The sequence below is a fragment of the Xiphophorus maculatus genome, chromosome 3, assembly GCF_002775205.1.
Source record: "Xiphophorus maculatus strain JP 163 A chromosome 3, X_maculatus-5.0-male, whole genome shotgun sequence".
In the NCBI taxonomy this organism is placed as follows: Eukaryota; Metazoa; Chordata; class Actinopteri; order Cyprinodontiformes; family Poeciliidae; genus Xiphophorus; species Xiphophorus maculatus.
Genome location: NC_036445.1, coordinates 9,038,315 through 9,066,046, shown reverse-complemented (window position 1 = coordinate 9,066,046; position 27,732 = coordinate 9,038,315). Strand labels below are relative to the sequence as shown.

The window sequence follows — 27,732 nt, the reverse complement described above, 5'->3', positions numbered from 1 at the left end:
ACTGGTAATATTCAAATAAAAATAAATGCAAAATACTACACAAGTTGAATCAACTTTAGATTTAAAATCTGTTATTCTCGTCATTCGTTTTTATTTCCAAAATGTTAGTTTTAATACATTTCTGTATTAATTTACTTTTCATCTTTCTGATATCTATACGCAAACAAAAGTCATGTTTTGTTTTTTCACTTTAAATCCTGAATTTTATTGTATTTTTTAACTGTTAAACAAAAATAAGATACAATTTCAAGAGGAAATCTGAAACTAAAGTATCAATCTGACATTGATTTATTAATACGGATTGATCCGGCAACTCTCGACTATTGGTACATTCTGATAGAATCTCACAAAACATCAGATATTATACTGTATGTGTTTCTAGAAAGTTTGTAATAATTATCTAGTGATTAGGAGAAAAAATGTCCATTATCTGTTCCATCTAGATTGCAGAAATATGTCCTGGCCCACATCTGAAGGGGAGATGCTTACCCATCCTTCTGGATGCCCTTTCCCAGCTCAAGTGGTACCAATCTCTTTCTACCCTCCCGTCTGGCTGAGTAATCTCTCTCTAGCCCTTCATCCCACTCAGTAACACACTCATGCTCAATCTGCTGGACACTGAAATCCGCCCTCAACAGATTACAGCACCAGGCGGCTTGGATTAGGTTTGAAATGGTATCAGGACTCACTTATTCTTCTCGTTTCTGTGCAGCCGCAGATGCTACAGGAAGTTTATGCTGCAAGAAACGCACACTGCATGGGTCTCCCACTGGTAATAACCAAACATTTACTGATGGTTTTCAATCTCAGTTAAAAGTACAAAGAACATAATCAGAAAGCTATTTAGACATCTAACATGATTTTTATATGCATACACATTATACCTGATAGTACGTAATCATTTCATCTGGATAAATTCAAATTTCTGCTTAAAAAAATGTATTTAAGATTTGTAAATGTGATTTTCACTTAAATAGTTTCTGTTACATGCCTTGATTATATAGTAAAATAACAGTTGTCTGCATCAGAGGATTGAGTTGTTTGAGGAAATTTAAGCAGTTTTCCTTTACAATAGGTGCATAAGCCTGTGAGGACACAAACCACGTAATTCATACAACGTGAATGCCTCGTGTGCAGATGTTTCATAGCGTTGCCCCTAATCCCAAAACAAAAGCAAACCCCAGATAATCCATCTGCTCATTGTGGATCTGCTGTTTTGTGAAAAACACGAACACAGTGAAAGGAAATATTGTAACGATCCAGAACTTCGCAGCCCAAATCCAGTAATCCACTTTTCAATTCTTTATGTTTGTTTTTCCAGAAAAAGTGGTGGTCTCCATGTTGTCATTAGAGATGATTAGTGAGTGCAGCTGGTTGTTTTTCAATGAGGACATAAAGGTTTGACAATGGGAAACAATGGGGGAGAACAAATTAAATCAGTGAATTTCATTGCAGAATTTTACATCTACACCATTTGGGGAAATCCTTTGGAGAAGAAAATATTGCTAAATAGTGAAAACACCAAAATCTTATCTTTACCTTTTGTTTAAAGGCCAGTTTGTGGGAAGTGGACATTTTCTATTCCTTAGAAACAAATTTCCAGCGTTGTTCCTAAGGTGCTGGAAATGTACTCTTTTCAGCTTTATACGGGGTTCACACACTTTCCCTGCAGTGAAATAAAGACAATTTTCAAAGATTTCAAGGTAAGGTTTCAAACTTTTCCAGCAAAACACTTTGGAGATAAAACCAATATAAATGAACTAAAATAGACTGCCACAATTCACTGTTATAAATCATCCACTACTGCTAATGTTTTTGTGACAGTATTCTACATTCTACAGCAGGGACGAGGTAAATTAAAATATAGCAAAATTTTATGTTTTAAATGTTTAACAAAATAAAATATCCTGCAATTTCAATAACACTGTTTCATGTAATACGATTAGTAAGTCATTAAGAATAATAAATATTCATGACATATTTATGAATATCCAAACATATTGTGTAAAAGCAAAATACCTTCCTGATCAAATGCATAAACACAAAATAATAAAGTCACAATTAAATCTCCGAAAATGTTCTCACCACATTTTCTAGCATTTAGAAAATAAAAATAATCTAACTTAAAAAAAGTTCACTCTGATTTAACTTTAGACAGTGAGAAAAAAATAGTCTTTTTATTAGCTGTATGAAAATAGCTGATTTCAAATGTAAAAAACAATTTGCAAATTTATGTTTTTAATCATACTTTTGAGGACTTTATAAATAAATCAACTATTTTTAAACCTTGAAAACACCTAATCAAAATTCAAGCTTTTTCAAGGATTTCAAGCACCCTATTTATATAAGGAATATGATAGAAACAAAATGTTTTGATATTCAACTGATTTTCATTTTTATCCAAATGTGGAATATATTAAAAATCAAACTGCACATTTAAACCTAACTCATTTTGTCTTATTACTTTATACAAGACTTTTAAGTAATGAGAAAATCCCAAACCGATTATTAGAAAACAGTTTATTTGACAGTGTCTAGGTCCAAGTACCAACAGACCCCATACAAAATAAAAATAAAAACAAAACAAATGCTACAAACAGAGAAAACTTCCATCTACACAAAACTTCTCTTTAAAAATACATTACCATTAACACAAAAAAAGCATCCATAAAAGATAATATATGTAAGAAGGGAATCATGTCATGTTTAAGTGAAGATAAATCACACATCTAGTTAGATGTTAACACAGGAAAAAAAAAACAAACAAAGAGGGCACGGTGAATGAGAGCGCGATGAACGAATGTTTGCGTTTTCTTCTTCCTGCAGCCTGGGAGAAGAGGGCAGCGGTGACAGCAGTCATGTGGGCAGCACTCAAAAACAAAGACTAAAAAAGGAAAGAAAAGGCTAACAAGAGGTAGCTAAAGGGTGCGAGAGGTAGCAGAGAGCAAGAGGAAGATTTCTAGAAGAGGTAGCTAGCAGATGAAAGAGGAAGAGGTAGCAGAGACACCGACAGCGCTATAAAGGAAATAGGAACAGTTTGAAGTTAAGGTACCGTTTTTGGGTTTAGTAGTAACTTGTGTGAACTTGTGACTTATTTTATACTAAAGAAGTTGTACACAGGAAGCAGTTATCATATGCAAAACAGATCAAATTTTACATCTATAGGCTTAAATACCGACAACCGAGACAATGGTCAGGGAAAAACAACAGCGATGGTTGTTAGGAGTAATTGCAAACAGAAACGTTTGTTTATAGTTTTGGCTATTGGTGAAGTGAAGCCGAAGTTTAACGTCACATTTCGACAATATTCTTTTCAACCAAACAAGAGGGTACTACTGGACTGCATCAACAGAAATTTCAAGAATCAACACATCATTTGTTTTTCTTTGTTTCGACCACAGATTGCAGAATATTGCAGAGCTTTACGGCGATTTGTGAAAAGTGAGAAACGGAAGAGGAGGAGGTGTTAGCGAGGTAGGCAGTGCTAGGCGTGAGGAAAAGGAGCAGAGGAAGAGGAGGGTCGAATAGCTACAGAATCGGCACCGTCTCGTTCGAGCAGAAACGCAGCGTCTCTCACTGTGTGAAGGTCAGCAGAGGATTTGTGTGTGTGTGTGTGTGTGTGTGTGTTAGAGGGTCAGTGCCAGGTTTTAACCAAGATGTGGGTGTGTGCATGCAGCCTCCAGTGTTTGCCTGAGCTTAGCTTACATTTCTCTGTGCGTTTTCGCGCTCTGGGAGCTGAGACAGAAGAACGGATGTTTACAGTCTGTGAATCCTTTGGCGGCCCGATCAGATCTGTAACAAAATTCTATATTTAAACAAAATAAAATTAAGAAATACTTCAGCTTCGGATTTCTAAGCTTTATTTATTCATATTTTGTTGCTGCTGCTATTGTATTTGAAGCAAAATGAGGTCAGCCTGCACCTGGAAGTAGCTTCCTAACAGCATCAAATATATTTATTACATAAGATCAGAGCAAGGCAGGTGTTTAGTTTAACTTAAAAAGAAGAATGCTGCCATCTTGTTTGTAGAAACTGATCAAAGCAGCTAAAATGTGACGCATTTAGAAGATTCCTGCATAATTTTCTGATATTTTCTTTAATCTGCAACATAAAAGCTATTAAAGACTAAACATATTACACCTACCAGCTTTGTTTGGGAGAACCTCATCAGAAACATAACAGTCTTTCCAGCAACATTTGACCTAGAAGGCTTTTCGTCTGAAGGTAAATCGTAACTTTTTGTCTCTATTGTAAATTTCTGTAACTTCACAGACTACACAGACCAAATTCAAGCCTCCATCTGTCTTCCAGGCGCACACACACACAGAGCTACAGTGTATCATTTAAAAAGAAGAGCGAGAGGTAGATACTCAGCAGGAGTGAGGGCAGGCTGGATCCACTCACATGTCACAGCTCAGGCTACTCAGCACACAGACTGGCTGTCTGGCCCAACAAGCCTCCTCTAGGGGTTTATCGCTTAAGGAAACGGGGAACAGGAGAGCATGGGGTTGTTTTCGTTACTCTGGAAAGCGTTACAGTGTCATTCGAACAAAATAAGAAGCTGAGAAAGGAGGATTTTTCAAAAATATTTTCTGTCTCCTTGTTTGGTTTTCTATACACAGGATTGTTGTCTTCAGCCTCGCTGTTACTCGACAGAGTGTAAAACAGTGTTTATTACTAGATGAACCTCGCCGCTGTGCCCTGAGAGGAAGTCTGCATGTGTGTTTGTGAATTTGGATCCCAGAGTTCTGGGTCTGTGTGTCAGGGGGAGTAAAGTTTATGGTTGCTTGAATGTGAAGGAGAAAAACGTAGCAACAAGCAAAAGTCAGAGACAGAGTTTTAGCTTTATGCACGTGTGCTTTTTCTGTTTGTATGTCTTAATTATCAGACACCCGGCCACTTGGGGGCGCTGGAGGAGCCACAGGAGCTGGAGGAATCGCCTCTGGTTGTGCAGGTGGGGGGCCAGGATCTGCAGAGAGAAGCATGCTAATTTTAGAAAACTTTACAGGGCAGGTAAGAGCAAATTTTCAAGATTGTTCCACTATCAAAGGAAAGATTTGACTTTAACTAAAGTAGGAATATACTAATTGCTACTTAGTATATTGCTTTGAAAATCCAACAGAAAAAGAGATTTGATTCAATGAGTATCTCAGCAAATTATTATGGAAAAGTTACTGCGATGTAAGCAACTTGAGCTCTTTAGGCACATGACTGATCACAAATACCCGAAAGTGAGGCTGTCACAAATAAATATTTTGATATAATCAACATTAAAAAAGAAGAAAAAAAAATTATACCTTTGTATCTCTACCAAACAACTTGACAGTGAAGAACTACACAAATACAAAACCTGAAAAATCGAGACTTATCAGAACAACAGTCAGCTGGTACTGAAATGTAAAACTGCAGTCGTAGCAAGTACAACCAGACATGAACAAGTGCGACGGCTCAGACCAAGTTTTCTTGCCCATAACATTTTTTTTTTTTACAGCAGTTTTAATGACATAATTTCCATCTTTTCACCCCCCAAAAATACAATCTGTGCCGCTTACATATGTGAAACTAAATCAGATACTTGTCTGTTTGTTTTCAAAGCTTCTGCAGCCTTGAAGGTCCTGTCATATTTATTTAATCTGACTTTTATATCATTGGTTTAAAACATGCGTTATAATTCTGCACCAGAAGTAAATCTGGGTGTAAACAATGGCTGAAAATTATAACTGTGAACTTATGAAAGAAGTCTGTCAATAAGTGCATCACAGTAAAACCCCACCACTCCTACAGATCCAAATGAATTTCTCTACAGACGTTGTAGAAAAACACCACAACAAGCCATTGCTATTAATTGTGCTTTCTCTTTATTAGCTTCCTCTTGTGACAATACTGTCAGCTCCAGTTGCTGAATAAACTTTAAAAGCAATCCATAAATGGTGGCATCAATTATTACTTCTATAAAGAAAAGTATGAGAAACAAAATAAATAACTCAAATTGTTAAAATATTTAAACACACAAAAACCAAGTTAAAATATATTTCCATGACCAGAATCTTTAAGGTTAATAACCTGCATTTGTAAAACTTTTAATGAAGACCGATGTAGTATGAAGCACTTAGGAGTCAATCATTCTGTCTTTCATTTACACAATGATAGGGGAAAGCTACAGTGTAGCCACAGCCGCCCTGTGAGTATTCAATCCACGCCATGGGGCTCTGACCACCATCAGCAGGTACAGTGTGTGAAGTGTCTTGGCCAAGGAGCAACAACCGAGGCAGACGGAGCAGGTGTTCAAACCGGCAACCCACCAATTTTAGGAAGAACTACAACTCTCTACAACATAATCGTTAGTTGAAGCCCTAATTTTTATACTCACACATGCCATTGGGGGCTCCAGGGTGACGTGGGGGCATCATGGGAGGCATGCCCCCTGGTGGCGGTCCGGCAGAAGGCGGAGCGGACAGCATCCGTCCCGGCATGGGCTGACCCGGTTCCATCGGTCCTGTAGACAAGTGGAGGCAACGCAAGACATTAAAATGTTAGGATTTTTTTTTTCAACCACACTTTTTATTCATATTTTAAAACGGGTTTCCTTTAAATCAAGACTAAAATCTGCCTGTTTAGAGTTTCTGTTGAATCATAATAAATGGAACATTGATCAACATTTCTGCTGTTGCAAAGTAACTCCAAAATATTCCCTCTGATTCAAAACTAATAAACAAATAAAGTTTTAAAACAGGTTTTTTTATCCACATGGATAAAATTGGCTTTCATTCATTTTTATTAAATGTTACGATGAGTTTAATGAAGGCACTTTACAAAATTCAGTCGTTGTTCTGGTTTTTGGAATTGTTGACTATATGATGTGTTTATGTTTTCATGATGTGAAGCGCTTTTAATTACCTTGCTGCTGAAATGTGCTACACAAAAACTTGATTGATGAACAAATAATAAATATTTCTGCAGTTAAAAGATGTTGGTAACACTTTATTTGAAGGTTATGAATAAGACTGTCATGACACCGTCATAAACATGACATAACACCTGTCATGAACACGAGTTAGTCTTCATGAATATTTATGACTGTTGTCATAAAGTGTCATTCAGTAAATCATGACACTTTTAATACAAAGTTGACATTATTCAAAGTGTCTTTGTTATGACAACTTGACATTAACCAAGAAATCATGATCTGACATAAATTTGTTATAAAGGTATTACTGATTAAACTTTAGCTTCAATAACATAAAGCTACATAATTTTTAAAGTTTAATCAGTAATACTTTTATAACAAATTTATGTCAGATACTAATTTCTTGGTTAATGTCAAGTTGTCATAACGAAAACATTTTTGTCTAGGTTAATGACAAAAATGTAATAAAACTATGACTTCTCCACACACACAGAAAGTCTTAAATTGACCTCTGACCTGTCTGTCCTGGGTGGTGGGGGGCCATGGGATGGTGGCCCATTGGAGGGAACCCAGGATGCATTGCAGCACCTGGTGGCGGTCCTCCATGGTGGGGAGGAGGCCCGCCGTGGTGGGGCGGTGGTCCTCCATGGTGAGCAGTAGGAGGGCCGCCGTGGTGGGGCGGGGGTCCGCCGTGATGCATACCGTGTGGAGGGGGACCGGGGTGGGGTCCAGGTCCAGAGCCCTGACCTTGAGCCTGGGCGGCTGCAGCAGCAGCGGCGGCGGCTTGCTGCTCCATCTGTTGTCTGGCCTTCATCTCAGCGTATTTTAGCTGCTCCATGTGGAACGCCTGGCGCTCGGTGAGGAGCTGCTGCCGCTGAAGCTCCAGCTGCACAAAGAAAGACCAACACAACCAATTAGAGGTCGAAAAATCACTCCTTTCTTAGAAGCATCATGACAATTCGACTGAGGAAGTTATAGGAGCTTGCTGCCAGCAAAAGGTTAATAAAAGTATGTTAACTAGTGCTTCAACCAACTACGTTTAAAAAGCTAATGGTAAATGGCAGAGCTGTAACGATTCATCAGATGAGTAGAAGAACTTATTTGAATAATCATCAGAATAATTTATAAATCACTCCATTAATGAAGTAATTGTTTACAAATGTTCTAGTAAATAGGTAAAGATATGATTTCATGCCAAGACTGTGTTAAGAGTTAGGAGGAAAGCCCCAGATTAATTCACTTATTGGCTATTTCTCACCACCTTTCCACATCTATTAACTTAAACCATTGAATTTCATTATATTTGCCTTGATGCTCACTAGTACATAATCATAAAAATAGTAATGCTTACTTGTTAAACTTAGTTATATAATATTTGACATGAGACTGCAGGAATCTATTTGCTTTTACTGAATGTTTTCTCCATTACCCAGACAGTTTCCGTGTAGAAGAGCCGAAGAATGGTTTGATGTGTTTCTGCTGTTCTGTGTGGATCTTTACAACCACAATGTTTTATAGCAGCAGCCCAGGTTTGGTTTCTCTCCAGTTCTACAAAAACTTCTTTAAACAGTTCTTTTCATGAAGTGTTTGCATCTGTGAAACTGGGCTTGAATCCCACCGCTATGAAAACACAGTTTTCCACTCCCACCAGCGTCTCCAGGACACACGCTTTGAAACTAATAAGCTAAATCACTCATGTGTCCCATGAAGACCACTGTCGGTTCAAACTGCATCACTAAACAACTGCTTTGTTCTTGAAAACCTTCTCCTAGCAGCTCAATTTCTAAAGCTGCCAAGATTTTAAGTTTTGTTTCTGCGTCAGTATCTTTGAAAGACCTAAGACTAACTCAGATTTAACTCACCCAATGAGAACATGTGCTGATGGACTATATGTTTCTTGGCTACATCATCAAAGTGACCACAGAACTGGGCTGTATGGTACAGGAAATGCAAGACAGACAAGTACTCTCAACAAAAACAAGGGTTCCCAGTGTCTCTTATAATAGCCACCCCATTTGCAGTAACAAAAAACAAAAACAAATTCAAAAATTAACAGAAGAAAACCAGGATGAACCATAAAAAATAAATGACCCAGCAGCTTTATGATTTCAGACAAGAGTAATTTGTCTTTGGGAAGCTAACAGAAATAAGTTTATCGCTTGAACAGCAGATAATCTAGCATTTTGTAGTGTTTTCAAGCTCACACATTGTACAAGTATTTATTTCAAAATGGGACTGTGTGTTAAGTGAAGTGGAGGAGGTGCAAAACGTGGCCCGATAAATCCAATTCTGAGCATTTTCTCATTCAGTGAGTGACACTGGATTACCAATGGATGATTTAACCAACATTTTCACAAAATAACAACCTTCATCTAAAATAAAGAAACCCCTGTTTCACAATAACATGGTATTTAAAACCTAAATATCCACCATTATCTAGTCAATTTTATTTAAAACAGAAAAGTAGTAGTTTTATAAAAATAAAAATAACATACCACATTTTGTATCATGGTTATAGTGCTGCCATTTATACCATATTTATTATTTTCATACATAAACTTGCAAAACTTACAAAAATGTTGCTAAAAAGAAATCTCTTAAGGTACTTTTTAAAACAGTTAGTAATAAATTGACCTTTTTAAAATCTCTGTTTATTACAATAATTACTTATAGTATTAGCTTTCAACTAAACATGTTGATTCTGCAGAACAGTTTAACTTTTTTGGACATATGTAATTGGGATAAACTGATGGGAATAAAAATGTGTCATGCAAACACCCCAATCGGGATATTTCATCAGTTCAACTTGATCAAAATTAATTTATAACCTGAATAAGAGGGGTGAGTTATGCCGATTGATAATCTGAATGGCGTGAATGTAAACACAGTTAATGTTAATAAATTTGCTGTGCTGCAAACTTCTTTGACATCTCATTATAAAGGCTTTAAACCAATCAAGATGCACAAACTAGCTTTGTAAATACGTTGTTGATCGATCTTCAGGGTGAAAAACGCGTTTTTCTCCCAATTCCTAACATGTAAACTCTGACTTACAGCTTCCTTTTCGCGGTCCATGATGGTCTCTAGCTCTTCGAAGTGCCTCAGCTTGATTTCCAACTTCTTCATCTGGGTTTCCACCAGCAGAGCAACCAGGGACTTAATTTTCCTTTCTTCAACTGCTGCCAAGTGCTGAGAAGATGGACGAAGTAAGATGATAAATATCCAGGAAAACATAATTCCGCTGCAGGCCAGCATAACGGAAACATGTGATCTGTTGAGCGGCAGGCCTCACCTTGGCTTTGGTGGCTGCAGAAGCGAGAGCAGCAGCGGCCGCTGTAGCGATGTTTCCCTCTCCAATGTCATGCTCCAACTTCTTCTGCTTTTCCTCTCCCTCCTCGGTAGCTGTCTTCTCCTCTTTTTCCTTCTCTTGATCTGAAGATGAGGTGTCCATAGTTTCATCCTTATCTTTATCTGAAAGAAACAGTATAAGAGTTTTTTTATTACTTCATTCCAACAAAACAATCTCATTTCTGTAAAATAAAATGTTTCGAAGGACTAAGAACGTCTTGATAGATGAGGTTGTTTTTAGGCTACAGATTTCTAGTTTGTCTCCAAAAAAGTCTTTTTTTTTGTTTTAGTGGTTCGTTGAAGAGACGTGATGACTTGTATTATGTTTTACCTGCTGAAGCTGTTTTGGTCTCTCCTTCTTCCTCCTTCTCCTGTTCATGCTCTGATCCCTCTGCTCCCTCCTTCTTCACCTTTTCCGTGCTCTCCGTCTTGTCGCTTTTCTCTGCCGACTCACTGGGCTTTTCCGCCTCGTCCTTCATCTCAGCCTGAAAACAAAAAAATCACATACATGAGCTTAACGTATGAGAAAAGACATTATTCTTTGGGACGACTTAACTGTATTAAGTCTGTCTTGTGAAATTAGGAGTGCCTGAAATTAGAATATCTGCTGATGGTGATATTTGTAAATATTGAGATATTTATGGTATCAGGTGCAATATTTCTTTATTTTCTTTTGTCCTTCATTTGTGCTTCCATAACTCCAGGACCTTCACGCACGTTGGACAAAGTCATTTGTGTCGGTGTGAACATCTGCTGCCGTCAGACTCTGTCCAACTGACTAAAAAATGCAAAACTCATACACCAGGAATATATTAGCCAGCAGTTATTGAACTCCAAACAGTCCTTTGCAATACGAGTATGAATACTGCGCACACGATGATGATATATTCACAATATATCGTGCAGCAGCCCTATGTAAAACAACAATTTACATCACTGTGAATTTGTTCTACATTAAATAAAGACTGCGCTGCTTTAAAATGCAGCCATGTTCATTGTTTGTGGATTATTAGTTCAAATGTCTCCTGTAGTGATCCAATCCAAGCACCTGACGCTTGTTAACGAAGGATAATGATTCAGCCACAGACACCACATGCACTTTGGAAAATACATTTACTTTCACCTGCAGCTCCTTCTAAACACAGATGACTGGAAGGATAAACTTTATTCACCCCTTGGGAGACAGAGAGAGCACTTATAAAAGGAAAACTGATGGTTGCCAAGAACTATTTAACACCTTAACAGATTTAAACTGTGTATTGATTTTCCTGTTTAAACATAATGAATGTTCCTGACTGCAGATGTAACGACATGATTTCAACCATTCACACATCACACCAATGGCTCATTGTGTACAGAAATGGTCAGACATGACCATGGTCAGTGTTGATCGTTTGATATGACAAATATAGAAAACCAATGACTATATGTAGGGCTGGGCGATAAATAGGCCTGATCAACTAATCAATTTATTTATTTATTTAGACTTAGGTAAACTCTATGACGGTGATTAGGCTGGACTATGATTTATATTTTTATTCCTTTTTTAAATTACAAGAATAAAATCATAGTATTAGGAGAATGATGTAGTAATTTTATGAGAATTAAAACACAAAAAGAAACAAAAAAATAGAGGAATGTTGAGTATTTCATGACGTTATCCTTTGGTTTCTGCATTATAAATAAGGAAATACACATCAGCATCATAAATTTTTATCTGTACAAACAACTGAGTGTATTTGGAAGAAAGAATCACATGGACTGAGCTGACCATGTCAAATCTTGATAACTAGAAGATTTTTTTCAAATAAAATTACTTTCTCGTAATTTTAAGATGTTCTGGTAAAATTGTGTCTTTATTCTGCTAATAATATGAACATGTTATCTTAATTAAAAAAAGATTATTGAGCCTGGCCCTTATTTTCCATCGTGTAACTCAAAATATTTTCTGCCATTTGTAATTTATTTTATTTTTTAGGAAAGAAAGCAAGAAAAAAAAAGATTTAAAATTGGATCTTGTATGAAAAACACTGGTGAATTTAAAATTGTTTTTATTTAGTTTTTTTAATTAATTTTTATTCCCAGTTATCAATATCTTCAACCTAGATTTTTTCAAACAAATGCACAACTGTAAGAAGAGGTAAGATGGTGGTATAAACTGGTGACTCCATAGGTTTGTAGCATTTCCTCCGGGTTTTATCCTCAATAGTTTGAGGAATTACACTTTTTTTCTAAAGATGGTTTATCAATACATTTCCAAAATAATTTTTTATAAGTTTCCTTTTTATCTCACCTTATCAGCCTGTTGGGAGTCCGAATCTGTTTCCATCTTTTCTGGTTCTGCGGTTTCTGCGAATGAAGAGGTGAAACAAAATATACATCAGGAAAATAATTCATCAAAACAAACTCATCCTTTTTTTTTCTTTTACAAAAACATGTTTTATTCCTTCAGATAAAACCCCTTAAGAGGAATGAGATTAGCAAGTTATTTTTAGTAAACAGACCAGTGGGGAAAAGTGTGAAAGCATCTGCACACAGGAGAGCAGCTGAATGTATGTTTACAGCTGAGAGTTAAACCATGTCACGGTTGCACTTAGGCCAACGTTAAGAGTCTGAAAATTGATTGTGGGTCGGGCAAAGTGCTTCAGGCCGAGTGAGAACTGGAACACATTTAGAGTTATTGATCACTAACTGTAGTTGAAGAGGGCAGTAATTCAGGCAGCAGAGCCATTTTATCAGGGATCATACGTGCTGTGATGACAGTAAAAAGACACATTTTTAAGAAGCTGCTCAGCAAAAATCAAGAGAGACAGAACGATGACCCAGTTTTTCTGTTTTCCCTCCACCCAACTCCTCTGCCCCATCTGCCACTGTTCTTTTAATCCACTGGTTACCACGGCAGTATAAACACACACCAATATCTGCACTGCTCAGCGCGTGCTGATATAAACAGATGCAGATCAGATCCTTCAACGATCATAGAGAGTCATCATCTCCTGCTGGGGTTTCTGTGGATTCTTCCTAAAACATTAACATATTCTCAGAGCACTAATCTGCATCAAAACTCCCAGCTGCATTACCTTTGATACTGTGAATGTGTGCTGCCATCTAGTGGCTGCACATTTTTTATCTGAAATATCTTGTATGCATGATTCATACACTTATCCCACAGTAAAATTCAAGCACTTTTAAATAGGCAAGTGTTCAACTTTTCCACACTTTTGAGTAAAAAACAATACAAATGAACTTAAAAAAAAGAGAGCTTCAATTCACGATTATATATAATTTTCTGTCATTGATAATGTCTTGTGATGGTAATCTACAAGCTACTGCAGGGACACAGTAAACAAAAATATAACAAAATGTTTTAAAATGTCTCACACACACCTTATATACATGACTGCTCCAAAAACAAAATATTAATTTAACAAAACATTTCCTCTAATTTCAATTATGTTGTTTAATGTATAAAATATAAACTTTATTTCAATCACACAGATCAATAAGCCATTGTGAAGTAATAAATATTCATTATACTGAAAAAATTCCAAACAAATTGTGTCAACAGCAACTTAAGTGCTTAGACACAACAAACTAATTCACAAAAAACCTCTAAAAAACATCAATAAGGTATTAAGTTTTCTGGCATTTAGTAAATAGAAATAATTTTGCTAACATTAACTAACCCAAACCAAGAAAAACTAAGTGTGACCGAACTTCATAGAGTAAGAAAAAAATCTGTATGTATGAATTTATTAGGTCTGAAATTTAATGTAAATCATGTTTTCCAAATTTGGGTTTTTAATCAAATGTTAGATTGCACTTTATTACACAACTGTGCACTCAATGAATTTATACATAATACAAGCACTTTAAAAATATTGAAAACACCCAACTGAAACTCAAGCATTTTCAAGGGCTTCAAGCGCCATTACAAACACTTTATGTATTGTAAACTTGCCCAAAAATATTTTTTATAATGGTTCAAAAGAATAAAAAAGTCTCCTCTACATTTGTCCTGAAGCTATGTACCTGTTTTTTCGGGCTCCTCTGGTGCGGTTCCTGCGATGCCGCTGCTCTCCAGGCCGAAGGTGGGGTCCACCTTGCCGGTGCTCCTTGCTGCCTCCTGGACCTTCTTGACGTGAGCTTCCACCAACTCAGCAGGAACTTCCTCACGCACGCGAGAAAACTCCTCTGGAAAAGGAGAAAGGCTATTTTTACCTTCATGTCCTTTAAATGCTACCAGGACTAAAACAATACACGGAGATTTGCTGATTAGTTTTTTGATTAACAGATTAATAATTGGATAGCCAAAGCTCCCTAATAGGAGAAATATTTTAAAGAATTTAAACTACGTAAAACTAAAACTTCACTTGACGAGTTTTGGATAGAACGTATTTACAGACAAAGGCTTTACTTTTATGTTAAATGTGAAATGTATATATTTTTTGGACAGTTTCAGCTTTAATGTTGTTCTGAGAGTGGTGTTCTTTCAACAGATGGCCTTTCTGTGTGTGTATACTGCAGTTAACAAAAACACATTTGTTGAGGATTATTTCAATAATCGATTCATCACGATTGATCCAATTAATGGTTTCAGCCTTAAAATAGTTGAATAATGTCATTGCAAATTCACAAATCAAATTCCAATGCACCAAATTATAGTAAAAGTATGACACAAAACCTGATCTATTTCAGTTCTTTCTCCTGTTCTCACCTAAAGCTGCCTTGGCTGCAGCAGATGCCACTCTGGGATCCACCACAGAGGCCAGGAAGGCGACTGTGCTCATTACTGGGTTTCCAGACTGGCTGAAGGGAATGGGCTGGTAGGCCAGAGGACCCAGAGACGTTTCTGTGCTCTCGAGGTAAGGATCTTCAATGGGCAGCCGCAGGAAGTGCAGGATACATTCATCTTGGGTGCGTGAACCAACATGCTCCGACACTTTGTTCCAGTCGTCTTTAAACATTTCCAGGGCCTACAAAGAGAGAGATCTTTATCAGAACAGAGTATTTGTTTCCAATAGAAAATAAACACAGGCAATGGATCCTAGAACATATTTAAAAATTTAACATTTACTGATTTATTATTATAGTGCAAGAAAGTAAGATAAGGAAGAGTAAAGTTGGAGAAAAGTGTTCTTTGCATAAAAAGACTGACCTCAAGCAGTAGTAGAGTCTCTTGCTCAGTCCATTCTCTGGTGGTACCGCCTCCCTTTCCCTGCTGTGATTCAAAGCAAATACACATATAAAATTAGACCATTTATAAGTCATTTTAAACAGAATTTAGAATTGTACAGGCAAAATCCACTTTGAGTTCTCACTTTGGCGTTTTTCTTGTAGAGGTCAGGGCGGAGGCCAAAGTTCTGCAAGTCAATTGCTTTGTCTTTGGACTTATCTGCAAAGTTGGGCATTGGCTGAGGAGGAGGAATCTGCAGAACACATTATAAACGCCATAATGTTAACCTTTAAGTTTTTAAAGGTTTATTCATGACGGACGATAGAAAATGTTGTCCTTACAGGTGGAGGCCGGTGGTTGAGGGGAATGAGGCCAGAGGGAGTGTCAGCCAGCACAGTGAAGTGGGGCGTGGGAGGGGGGCCCATGGGTAACGGCCGACTCTCAGCATCCACCTGGTAATTTACCAAACCCCACTGCTCCAGGAATGCATGAACCCTGAAGATGATAAAAACAGAAAGTTTAAATTCTACCATTATGAGCGTTTTCGAAGTATTTATACTAGGTCTGAGACAATTAATCATGATTAATCGATTATTTAAATAATCTTCAACTAATGTAGTAACCGATTCTTAACTATACTATAAAGACTAAAAAGGGGCTAATCACGAAAGAACATACTCAGAGCAATAATTAAGACAAAACTGTACAAAAATATTTACATTTGAATTTAAGATAATAAAAAATCTTTGGCTGTAAATATATTTTACCCAGAAATCACTGAATTGTATATTTTTAGCTTTACCTGGTTCAAATTCTGTAAAAAAAAAAAAAAAAAATCTATTATGAAGCACCTTTAGCTTAATTAATTGTCTAATCCAGAAAATAATCAGCAGATTAGCCCTACAATGTATTAGGTCAGACAGAAAGGTCTGTGCTTCTCACTTATTAATGTTAGAAGTATATTCTGGGCTGCAGATCCTTTGCTACAAATGATCAAGAGTACACTAAATGGATTGCTATGTTATTGCATTTTAGGCAATAAAATGTTTTTTATTTAAAAAACAATTTGAAGTATTTGGATTTTAAATATATTTCTAATATTGTACAAAATATTCAATAACAAACATGCAGAATGTGAAAAATTTTATACAAATGCATAATTGACATGTTTTTCATATTTTTTTGCAGAGAACTAAAACTGGGTAAAACTGAAAAGCTAAGAGCCACATATTTAGCAAACCTCATGATGGCACAGACGTCCCCAGTCAGGTTTCTGCGACAGGAAGTGGAGGTCAGGTACTCTTGAGGGTTCAGCCGATAAGTGTCAATCATGAAGTTACGATAGGCCAGGTATCTGTGCAGGAAAACATGAGCATGACAGGAAATGTTTACATTAATACCAGAAATGTTCCTCACAAAGTAACATTTCCAACTCTATGTGGCTGATGCAGGACTGAATGTCAAACTCACATTTCTGGAGTTTTGGATTTGTTCTTCCCATTAAAGAACTCTGGAAGAGCTCTCCTCTCAATCTCATGGATGCTAAAAAGAGTTAAAATAACAATAAAACATTATGTTTAACTTGAAGTAGGCATATATTAATTACTGTAAAATGGTCTGTTGTGATTGAATTTTATATAAAATGTAAAAGAAAAACTATAAATCTGGGTCAACTTAAAAACTCTATCACACTAACTTTCCGAATAAAATTTTATCTGTTGTTGACTCCTCAGAAGGTCCAGCGGTTTTTGACCTTATATGGACAATGCAATAGATTAAAGCATTTATAAACCTTTGTACAAAGCATGTAATCAGTAAAAGCACTAAATGTAGCAACAAAAAAAAAAGGACAAAATAACAGAGATGTTTCCACTCTGTCTGAGCTGACCTGTTGTAGTCGAACCAGGCAGCATAACTGGGAATGATGATATGATGAGTCTGTTCAGTTACATTGTCCTCTCCAGCATCCATCCGATTGACTTCTCCTTTGCCTTGTTCATCATCATCCTGCAGATACAGTTCTCTAAATAATGACACTAAAAATATTGTTTTGATTTTTTCAAAACTGTCAAACTTTAGTTTCTTAGTATACATTTAATATGCCATCTAATCCACAAAAACAAAACTATCCCAACCAAATATATTTCTTTTAAAGACAGCCCAAAGACTAAATTCAAAACAGCCTCAGCTACAAAAGTAAAACTACAGTGGACCACTGAAAAAAATAGCTCTACAAATGTAGCTCAGAATACTCAATACTGAGCTACTGGAACCACATTTAAATATGCTTCCAGTAGTCTGATAAAAACAGCCAACAGGAGCAGGGTGTGAAAATTGTAGGTGTGTCAACTTAAATAGATCACATTTTTAGAGATGTGTTGCTTTCTGACCCCAGTTCACTCTGTGGTGTAGTAGAGTATCGGAGGAGACTGATTGGGACAAAATATCTTCCCAATTTTGAGAGAGAGAGTAGTATATTTTGCGGTTTAGTACAGGTAAATTCCACTTATTTTACTTATCTTAAAAGACGTTTTCAACCGACAAATGGGATGGCAATATTTTTTCCCAATGAGCGTTAATCTGACAAATTAACATAATTCTGCACCAATAAAATACAAACTTCCTGGCACAGATTAAAAATATGGATTTTTCTGGAGTTTGAAGTTCATCTACAGTAACTGAAAACAATTTTTAAAATACTTTGCAGTCCTCATGAAAGTAACAAAGTCTATGTAACGTGCAAGTGAAATAGCTCGTTGTGACATCACTGCTCCAATCACTGAAGGCCTTTTTATGGTGTTTGCAGCTTTTTAATGTTTTTTGTTTGTTTAGTTATTGGAAAATAATTCTCTATAATTTAAAAATTTCTATATTTGAAAATTCTTGATTCATCAGTTTACCAATAAATTTCAATTCACTATGATAAAAATAAAAAAGATAAGTTTTTTCGGACCTTTCCACCGGACAGCACCGAATCATCCTCCATGTCATCTGGGAAAAATGCAAATAAACTTTATGTTAGACACATAGCAGCGCTAAAGGCGACATTTTAAGATGATTAAACACAATTATGTTACCAAACACACAACCAAGCATGCAAATCCAGTTAGGATACAAACCCAAATCTGCCATATTCCCTCCCTTGACTGGAGTATTTTCACTGTCTTTTTTTGAATTAGCTGTGCATGGAACAGAAGTGAGAAAAATGAACCAAGTGAAACACTGGAGGGGAGATAAAAGATTAAAATAAGAAAAACCTTCAGAAAGCATAATTCAGGGGCATGGAGGTATTAACCAACATGAAGCAAAAGTGGGGGGGAAAAAAAGAGGACTCTAAAATAGACTGAATTAGTTCGGGTGCTTCAAAAAAAGATGATTTCTTTGGGGAGACAAAAAGTGGGACAACATTAATGGGACTAGGTAAAAAAAAAATGTTCTCAGTTTTATGTGTTTGGTATTAAAGTATATCCTAAACTCACATCGAGGGGGAAGAAAACGTTTTGAACCTGCTATTCCTCTTAATAGACCAAGTCTTAAAAGTTGGAGAATGGCATTTTGTTACAAGATACAAGTATTACTCAAAAAGTGAAGGACAAAGAGTTAAAAACAAAACTATTGATAAGTAGGTCTGGAAACTTGGGTTTGTTGTAAGTGTAAATGCTGCTGCTGCATTTAAACACCTCCACAGCTCCTCTGAACTCGATCACAGAGCCATCAACATGACGTGCAGAATGTTGAAACAAGTACAATGCTTCTGTATTTACAATTACTCAAACAAACTCGTCTTGTGCAGGATACCTTTAATTAATGTAAAGTTTTGAAAATTTTCTAACATTTTGAAAAACAAAAGTGTAGAGTATCCAGTGTCAATTAACTGGTTCTTTTTATTTTATTTTACACCCGGATAGTAACAAGTTCGGCAAGTGCTCTCCAGAGAATACACCATGCTGTCTTGACTTGAATCATTACAGAAGTTGTCTGTCCTCTCTTGCTTATTGTTTCATCATCGTTTAACTATGTAATACTTTAGCAATGTTATATTATATGATTACAGACAGTATCATCCTGAAAATTACTGATCTGAAGAGCTTGTTTAGGCAGCGTGTGGATGGAGGTCAGGACAAAATTTTATTTTACAATGTTTTCCTTCTGGAAATGAACTTCCAAATACATCTTTTTAAACTAGGTAAATATGCATTCAGAGGCTCCACTGTACATATTTACAGTAGAATTAGAATTTTAATCACAATGAAGGTGAATAAAAATTGCTCTTAAAGAGAAATGTGAATAATTCCACATTGACATTCAATGGTATGTGCAATTTTACTCACTTTAGTACAGTACAGATACATTTTATTAGTACCTTCAGCTACACTTGGCCATAGACTGCGTTGCCCAACTTAAATAATGTATTTTAGTTGTTCCATTTAACAGGATTTTTAAAAAATGGTCAAGATGACTTAAATTAATCAAACTATCGAGATGCTCAGGTCTAGGAGTAGTGAGAGCATTGTGATTCAGGAAAACAAAAGTTAAAAGTAATCAATATTCCAATATGCAGAATAGCTCCTTGTGCAGCTTTCAGAAGCTTTGTCCCTGAAAAAATAAAAACAAATCTAATTTGCTGTAAGCTCTGTCCTTTGCTTAAGCAGCCCACATACCATTCTTGGACACACCATCCTCCATGCTGGCGCCGGCAGAGGAATCATCCATGTCCTTCGTCATGTCCTCCTCAGTGTCCTCTTCCTCTCCTCTGTGTCCCCGTCGCTTCCAGTGAGGCCCTGGGTTCCTGAGAAAGTTCAAGGGTCAATTGAAACCAAATGGAAACTTTTCAGCACTGACTATTTTTTCTGTGTGATTCAACTAAACATTAAGAGAAGTTTTAAGTATGTGCCATAGATCAGCTTTAAATAATGAGACTCATTATTCACTTCTTCATCATTAAAAGTAATTTATTGGGGCCTGCCATGCAAAGCCATAGCAGGAACCTATTGTTATCTTATCTTCCCAATAAGGCGCCTCTTTATTCTTTAGTTCTTCTTCCGTGACCGTTACGCATCACTGTAGTTCTATGGTGGAGACTCAGTTAAAACAGAGGAGGACTGAGCTGCCATTTAGAACTACTTGCTGCCATGGGCTGTATAGAACTGATTTAACTCAGTCACTGTTACACATGGGATGAGTTTGGCCCATTGAAATGAAGCTTACTGAAAATTTCAAAATAAAAGCCTTGAATATTTTTTACATCAGGTAATTACTCTTTTTGGCTTTATGTGACTGGTTTATCCAAAGCACTGTTACACATTGGATTAATGTGGGCATTCAATATGAAGCTTACTGAAAATTTCAAAATAAAAGCCTCAATATGCCCCTCAGGGGCATATTGAGGCTCAATAATATTATTCTGCATTAACTTTTTCTCTCAGGTTAGGGAATTTATTAGCATTAGCCTTTTAGCTTAAATAAGCTATTACCTATTTTTCTTACTTATTAGCCATGTTTAGTATACCGAATGGAGTAGGTCAGTGTTTCTCAATTCCAGTCTTCAGGCCACCCTGCCCTGCATGTTTAAGGTGTTTCCCTTCTGCTACACACCTGGATTGAATCTATGGGTGATCAACAGGTTTCTGCAGCACTTGATGGTCATGCAATCATTTGAATCAGCTGTTCTGGAATAGAGGCACATCTAAAACATGCAGAGCAGGGGGGCCTGAGGACTGGAATTGAGAAGCACTGGAGTAGGTCAATTACAGACAACATGTTACTGATGCCCCACCTGCTACTGAAAGTATTTAGGCTTACATTAGCATTTTGGCTAATTTTAGCTTATAGACTCATTTTAACATACTGAATGGTACAAGTCCATGTTAGGCAAGATGCTTGTGACTTTCCACACACTAATGACTACTATTTAGCTAAGCTTAGCATTGATGCTCATGTTTAGCATCAGAACGCTAGGTCCAAACCGACAGGCACACTTTGGCAGGCCCCGGTTAAATTTCTTCAGGAATTTTCTAGTTTGACAAATACCATTCTGCCATCATTAAAAGGGGAGTTTAAAACAAACATCCATTAAGCCAAAGAATAAAAAAGCCATCTAAGAGATACAGCTTAGAAAATTCACTAAATTGTTTTTCTTACCCCTTCTTTCCTCCTTTTTTTCGGGACTCGGCTGGAGTGCTGGGCGGCGAGGGCGAGCGTCTCCTCTTCTTGCCAGCAGAGTTTGCCTTGCGCTCCTTGCGATCGGGTGTACGGGAAGACTGATCAGACAAACCCCGTGCAGCGTAGGGAGCGAGGGATGGAGGATGAGAGAAAGAGCGGCAGAATGAGAAGAATGGAACGGTTGCACACACAAGGAGGGGAAGCAGAGGGAGAACAACAACAGGGTGGGGGGGGGGGATGTTTTGGTGGGTGGTGGAGGAGACAAACAGGGTTCCTGTACACCGTCCAATCAAAAATAGTCACATTTGGCTAACAAAGTTGCATGTTTGCTCTACAAATGTTGTCATTTTCCAACTTATATTGGTCAAATCCTAAAGAAATTAAAACAACTAAACAGAAAGTAAAAACATTGACTGCCTACGTGGTAACGCTGACAGGAACCCTGAACTCAATCAGAAAGTAGACAAAGTGCAACGAAAGGTTTGAAAAAGGTGAGCAGCAGACAGAAGCCGGATGTGGAAAAGGACGACGAAGAACAAGGCCAAGATACAGGCAAAACGAAGCTAACTTGCAACAAAAAATACTCTCATACAAAACATGCACACATGCCGTCAAACTGAATATTTCAAACACAAGACACACAAACCTACCTCCTCCTCTTTGGGGAAGATTTTCTGTCGGAAGCTGACAGGCTTTTTGTTTTCGTCCAGCTCATAGTCTTCCTCATTCATCCACTCATTGAAGGCATCTGTGTCTAAAACCCACTTGGCATGAACCTAAGGAAGCAAAGAGAGGTCTTACCTCTGTAATATTTGCAAATGATCAAAGGAATATTATTAATAAGCAATGACTGTGAGAGCAAATAATCACCTTACCATTAAAATATTAATGAAATTATTTCATTTAGTTGGTATTTAAATTCAACTGCATTTAATTAGCAGTATCATTATAATTCTGCAATTATTATTCCAAATAAACTGCATTTCATGACATTGGTAGATTTGTTTTTGTACATTTTTTTTTAACCAGAAGCCCAGTTATAGTCTTTTTCTTCAATAAAATCCCAAACTTTAGTTATAACAAAACTTGTAAAGTGATATAAGAAAACAGCATTTTTGAAACTTCCAAGGCATTCAAAACTGATCTTTTCCAGGAACTAGCTTAAAAACTCAAATAATTTTGAAAAGAATCAATTATTTTAAACAGAGCAAAGACATGTTAAGCAGTTTTTTTTTTCTTTTTACACAAAAAACATCTTCATAGACCATGATACTTACCTTCCAGGGTTTCTCAGAGCTGGGAGGATCTTCCACATCACCATCCACCTCACCAGCGGATACCCAGGTGTCATAACTAACAAAACATGAACCGTCAGTGATCAGTCATGCAGCGTAAAGACAAGGTGAACTGAATTTTTTTTTTTTTAAACACTTAAAATAAACATGCAAAACATTATCCAGAAAATATGAGAAAAAACCAGAAGGAAAATCTGAGCTTTTCAGCAACAGACTCTGTTCACCTGTCTGGGTAGAAGCCCCAGTGAACAAGGACCTGCTTGTCCTTCCTCATGACCGGACGCAGCCACTCCTCTGAAAAAAACAAGTCAGTGTTTAAATTCTAAATGTTCAGGAGGAAAACAATACATTTACCATTTCACCCACTTATTACATAATTGTCTATGTTGGTGAAAATGGATATCTATGTCTAAACCACTGTTCGCTATATTTTTATACAACTAAACACACATTATGTGGCATCTAAAAACAGTTGGATTGGACTGGGAACAAAATAAATTTTTCCCCTGAACATTTTTAATACATTTTATATAATTAACAAGTGAATCTGTGAGTCAGAAAAATCGCAATCAAATTTATTTATATTGCATATTTCAGCAGCAAGGTGGTTCAAGGTGTTTTACAAAATAAAAACACAAAATTACAAAGTTATAAAGAAAACAACATACAGTCAACAACTGAAAAAACTACATTTTGATGAGTAGCATCACCAAAATCATACACATCAAATATGATACACATCAATTTTTCACTTATTATGGTTCAAAAGATTTGAAACGAACCGTCTTCCTGCTGTGTCAAAGATGGGTGAATGTGATGAGTTGCCTTTGACTTGTCATCAGTGACTGAACCCTGGAGAGGAGATTAGAAAAAACAACTAATACATCAGCATCTATTATAAAATCTACTTCCCAAATAATTAGGATTTTTTTGGTTTGACCCAAGCTCACCTGGTGCCTCTTGATGATGTCTTTGAGTTTGCTGACCTGCTTCTGTTCAATTTCTGGCGACAGGTAGACGAGGGGCCGTGTCAGGCAGTTATTCTAAAAGCACACAAACACTTTCAGGAAACCAATTAAAAGCTAAATGAAGACATATTTAGTCTAAATAACACACACTGAACATGTACAGTCAGCAGCTTCTTTCTAAACTCTTGCTCTCACCTGGACCAGGTGTTTTTCAACATTTAGGAACATTTCCACATTCCGGTCCATCCGAGACGGATTTTGCAGGTCAAATCTCCTCCTAATAGTGAATGTCAGATAATATATAATAAAAACCCTGATAAATATCTTCAATCAGTACTTATGGACATACATATTAAATCAATCAAGTTTATTTTAATACCACATTTCAGCTACTACTCAGTTCAAAGTGCTTTACATCATAAAAATACAAAGTAGGAGAAAACACAGTTGTAACATTTTGCCAAGTGCCGTCCTTACACATCAAAATGTTGGGTAGTATTTAAATTATTATGGTTCAAAAGAAACAGTTAACTTACCAGCCCTGCTCACTTTTATACTTGTATACTGATCCCAAGATGTGACAGAGAGTTCCTCCTGCCTTGAAATCAAGGAAACATTTGGCCTAGACGAGGAGAAGGAACAAGTACTGTGTTTTAGAACTTAGGGTATGTAGTTAATGTCCTTTTCACAAGTAATGAGTGTGTTCTTACAGGTAGCTTGGTAAGAGGAGGATTGTTGACCCTGCGTCCAAACGCATCCTCTTGAAACTGAAGCAGTTGGACCACCAGGCCAGCCAGGGACTTACTGGATGGAGAGTCATTCTGGACATGCTGGGGGGACACAAAGACAAACACGTTAACTTATCTTATATTTTTAACTCATGTTTAATGAAACAGAAATGCTCCAAGACCTCCAGTCAAAGAAGGCGGTGATAACATCAATAAAATTAATAGTAAAATTCAAAGGAAGAACTCAATCAGTGTTTACCACTGCCTCTCAGTCCATACATTCCTCAGGTTTTCTTTAAGTTTAAAGAGTAAGATAATCAAAACACATATAAAAAATGTCTACAATTGTGATTTCAAGCAAATAAACCAATAATGAGAATGCCTGAAGGCAGTAAACATGCCATCATTTCTAAAAACACCATGGACTACATGAATAAATCAGAAATCAAGTATCTAAATATATGTATATTTTTTTAACAAAAGTTCTGCTTATAGATACAATGGAGATAGAAATGCATCAGAAAGTAGCAGTGCTAGGCTCTAAAATACAAATTATGCTCAAGTAAAGAAATATCTCATATTGCATTTTTCTGCAGTCACCAGTGAAAATCAGAGATGATCTGGGAAATAAGCTGGTGACTGGAATCAGCAGATTTTCAGCTGGATCTGCCCTGACCAATGACCAGACAGAAAGTAGAACATTTGGTGACCAGTGAATGCACAAAGTACAGCCAGGTCACCCAATAGACCCCACTCCTCAGTGTGGATGCATTTAGTGTGTGAAGAAGACTCAAAGTTAAATATTTTTTATATTACTGATGTCTATTAATCAGAATTAGCATGGGGATCTGAGCAACAACTTAAATGGAGGCTGTATTATCAGCAACACATCAAAGACATCTTTCCACTTTATTCAGGCTGCAAAAGAGCGAGAGAGAGCAAAACCCGCAGCAGTTAACAGGGATGTTGAGCAAAATGTCACAATACTGTTCTGTTTTATCCTTTTACCTCCCAGTGAAAGTGCTGCATTATAAAATCTTGTTATTCTCAGTGATAAGGTAATGTGCTACATTATTCAGAACATAAACATATTTTTTCTAATGCTTTCTGCTGAACAGCAATTGTTACCGATATGGAATTACATTGACTCTGACAAAAAATAATTACTGATAACACACAGCAGGGAGCCAAAAAAATACTTTGTATTGTTCTTGCATTTTATATTATCTCTTAATGAGAAATCCAAATTAGCTAAAATCCATTTCAGGAGGTTACATTTTTACAAAATCAAAAGACTGGAAATAATCCACAAAATTATGAATAGTGTGTCCCTTCTTAAGATTCATAAATAATACCATGTAACTCAAAACTAACAAGTAGGTCTTTCATTATGAACAGTCAGAACCACATATGGATCCAAATGAACCTATAAAAACTTTATTTTTTGGAAAAGGCTGATGGAGGTGCAATTACTAAGCAATAAATAGAATTTGTTTAGGTACATATTGACGGATATTTTCTTATTCAACAATTCTGCAGTTCATAGGATAAACTACCATCTTTAGAACATTAGTATGGACACACAAATAAGTTAATACATAAAATAACATCTTCGTAAACTGGTATTTGTATATATTTTAACACTTGCTCAAGGATACTTCAAGAGCGTAATATGTCTGTGTGCATAGTGCTTGCCACGATAAGTTGCATTCTGTTTTTCTAGTATCACTTTCCAGGCATAAGATACACGTCCACATACATAGATGACCTTTATTATAAATCTGAGCACAGAACTGCTTGTAACAAAGGAATCACACTTCTTATACACTGCTTATGCATGAGCAAATTACTTCCTATATTAGATTTCTTTTGTGAAACTGTATTAAAGGCGATAAATATGCCTCAATGTAAATCCAAACATTTCTATGTATTATTTAATTCAAATTTTACCCAGATTACAATCTTAACAATCCCAGTTTAACAGTGGGTTAGATTTGGAGCAGTAGGGGAACACTCTTTGTTTGGCTAACTGAAGTGTGTGAATGTAGCCTGAACTGTGATAAGCTAGTGTGTTGACAAAACACAACCTGCTGTTCTACACAAAATGTAGCTGGGTTTGAAATCTGTACAGTGATCTAATGACTGATTTTATTCCTGAATTTAATACCCCAAAAACTGGATGAATGCGCATTTATCCATATGATTTGTATGAAGGCTATCCCGTGACTTTTCCGTTAGCTCCTGGGGCCTGTTATTATACACGATGACAGAATGTTTTATTTTTATTATCTTAACTGAGTAAAGCTTCAAATGTGTTTTTTCTGTAATAAAACCCACAACCAGCGCATCCGATGGACGTTTATGAACATGTCCTAAACAGTGTTGCCATTTAGAAAGCTGCATGAGAAGTCAGGGAGCTAACTGTGGCTAGGTTAGTTTAGTTAATTCCCACTGGTACTCGTGTGAATACTGCGTATATCTATAATCTATCGTATTTTATAAGAACACGCAAACAGCACAGTGCTAAATACGTTTATATGCGTATATATCAAGAACATGTGTCTCGAGATAGTACTTGTGAGGCTACACGTAGAAGATGTAGCAGCTCCATTGTGCCAACGAGAGGCGGGCCTTCATAGAAAGCAATGGAGCAAGAGAGCAGCTAGCTCACCTTCTTGTAGTGCTTTCCGATCCAAAGTCGCACCGTCTCAAGCTGAGAAATCGTTTCCGAACTTTCCCAAAATTTCGTAGAAGGACCGCCGTCTTTCTTTCGGGCTACCGCCGTTCCGCCGCCGACCAGACCCGCCGCTCCTCCGCCTGAGCCCGTCCCGCCTGCTGCTGTCGCCGACGTCGCCATTGTGTTTAGCTCGCTGCGTTGCCTTTCTCCTCCAAAGCGTCCCTCACCGTGCAAGTTTTCAAATGATATTGCGCAGCCGCAAAACTCTAAATGGAAGCGCTCATGGGAAACGTAGGCAGAGCCTCAAAGAAGAAGAAATGTAGGCATTCAAGAATTATTCACCTTCAACCACTCACACAGTATTTCGTCTGGTACGGCTGTTTTTACAGAAATACAAGATTGAAAATGAAAAAAGTGCAAAAATAGAAAAGAGCAATTATGTAAATTAATTTACAAGGGTATTTTATGTGA

General features: G+C 36.8%; 1 protein-coding gene across 3 annotated transcripts; it reads right to left on the bottom strand.

Annotated features, from left to right (window-relative positions):
• Positions 1-2,503: 2,503 nt before the first annotated feature.
• Positions 2,504-27,487, bottom strand: smarcc1 (SWI/SNF related, matrix associated, actin dependent regulator of chromatin subfamily c member 1). 3 transcript variants are annotated; one of them, XM_023330684.1, is made up of 28 exons: positions 27,256-27,487; positions 24,567-24,686; positions 24,393-24,478; positions 24,052-24,133; positions 23,839-23,931; positions 23,671-23,740; positions 23,113-23,182; positions 22,871-22,946; positions 22,244-22,369; positions 21,573-21,691; positions 20,093-20,220; positions 18,551-18,610; positions 18,385-18,422; positions 17,320-17,438; positions 16,902-16,973; positions 16,672-16,785; positions 15,773-15,926; positions 15,577-15,684; positions 15,414-15,476; positions 14,973-15,231; positions 14,288-14,449; positions 12,549-12,604; positions 10,587-10,740; positions 10,200-10,378; positions 9,962-10,096; positions 7,424-7,793; positions 6,371-6,496; positions 2,504-4,969 (listed from the first exon to the last, which is right to left on the bottom strand). In XM_023330684.1, the coding sequence occupies exons 1-28, from the start codon at positions 27,439-27,441 to the stop codon at positions 4,878-4,880; spliced, it is 3,417 nt and encodes a 1,138-aa protein (XP_023186452.1). In that variant the 5' UTR covers positions 27,442-27,487; the 3' UTR covers positions 2,504-4,877. The 3 variants fall into 3 exon arrangements, with proteins under 3 accessions (XP_023186452.1, XP_023186453.1, XP_023186454.1); XM_023330685.1 differs by having other exon boundaries at positions 21,573-21,667; XM_023330686.1 differs by lacking the exon at positions 18,551-18,610.
• Positions 27,488-27,732: the final 245 nt, after the last annotated feature.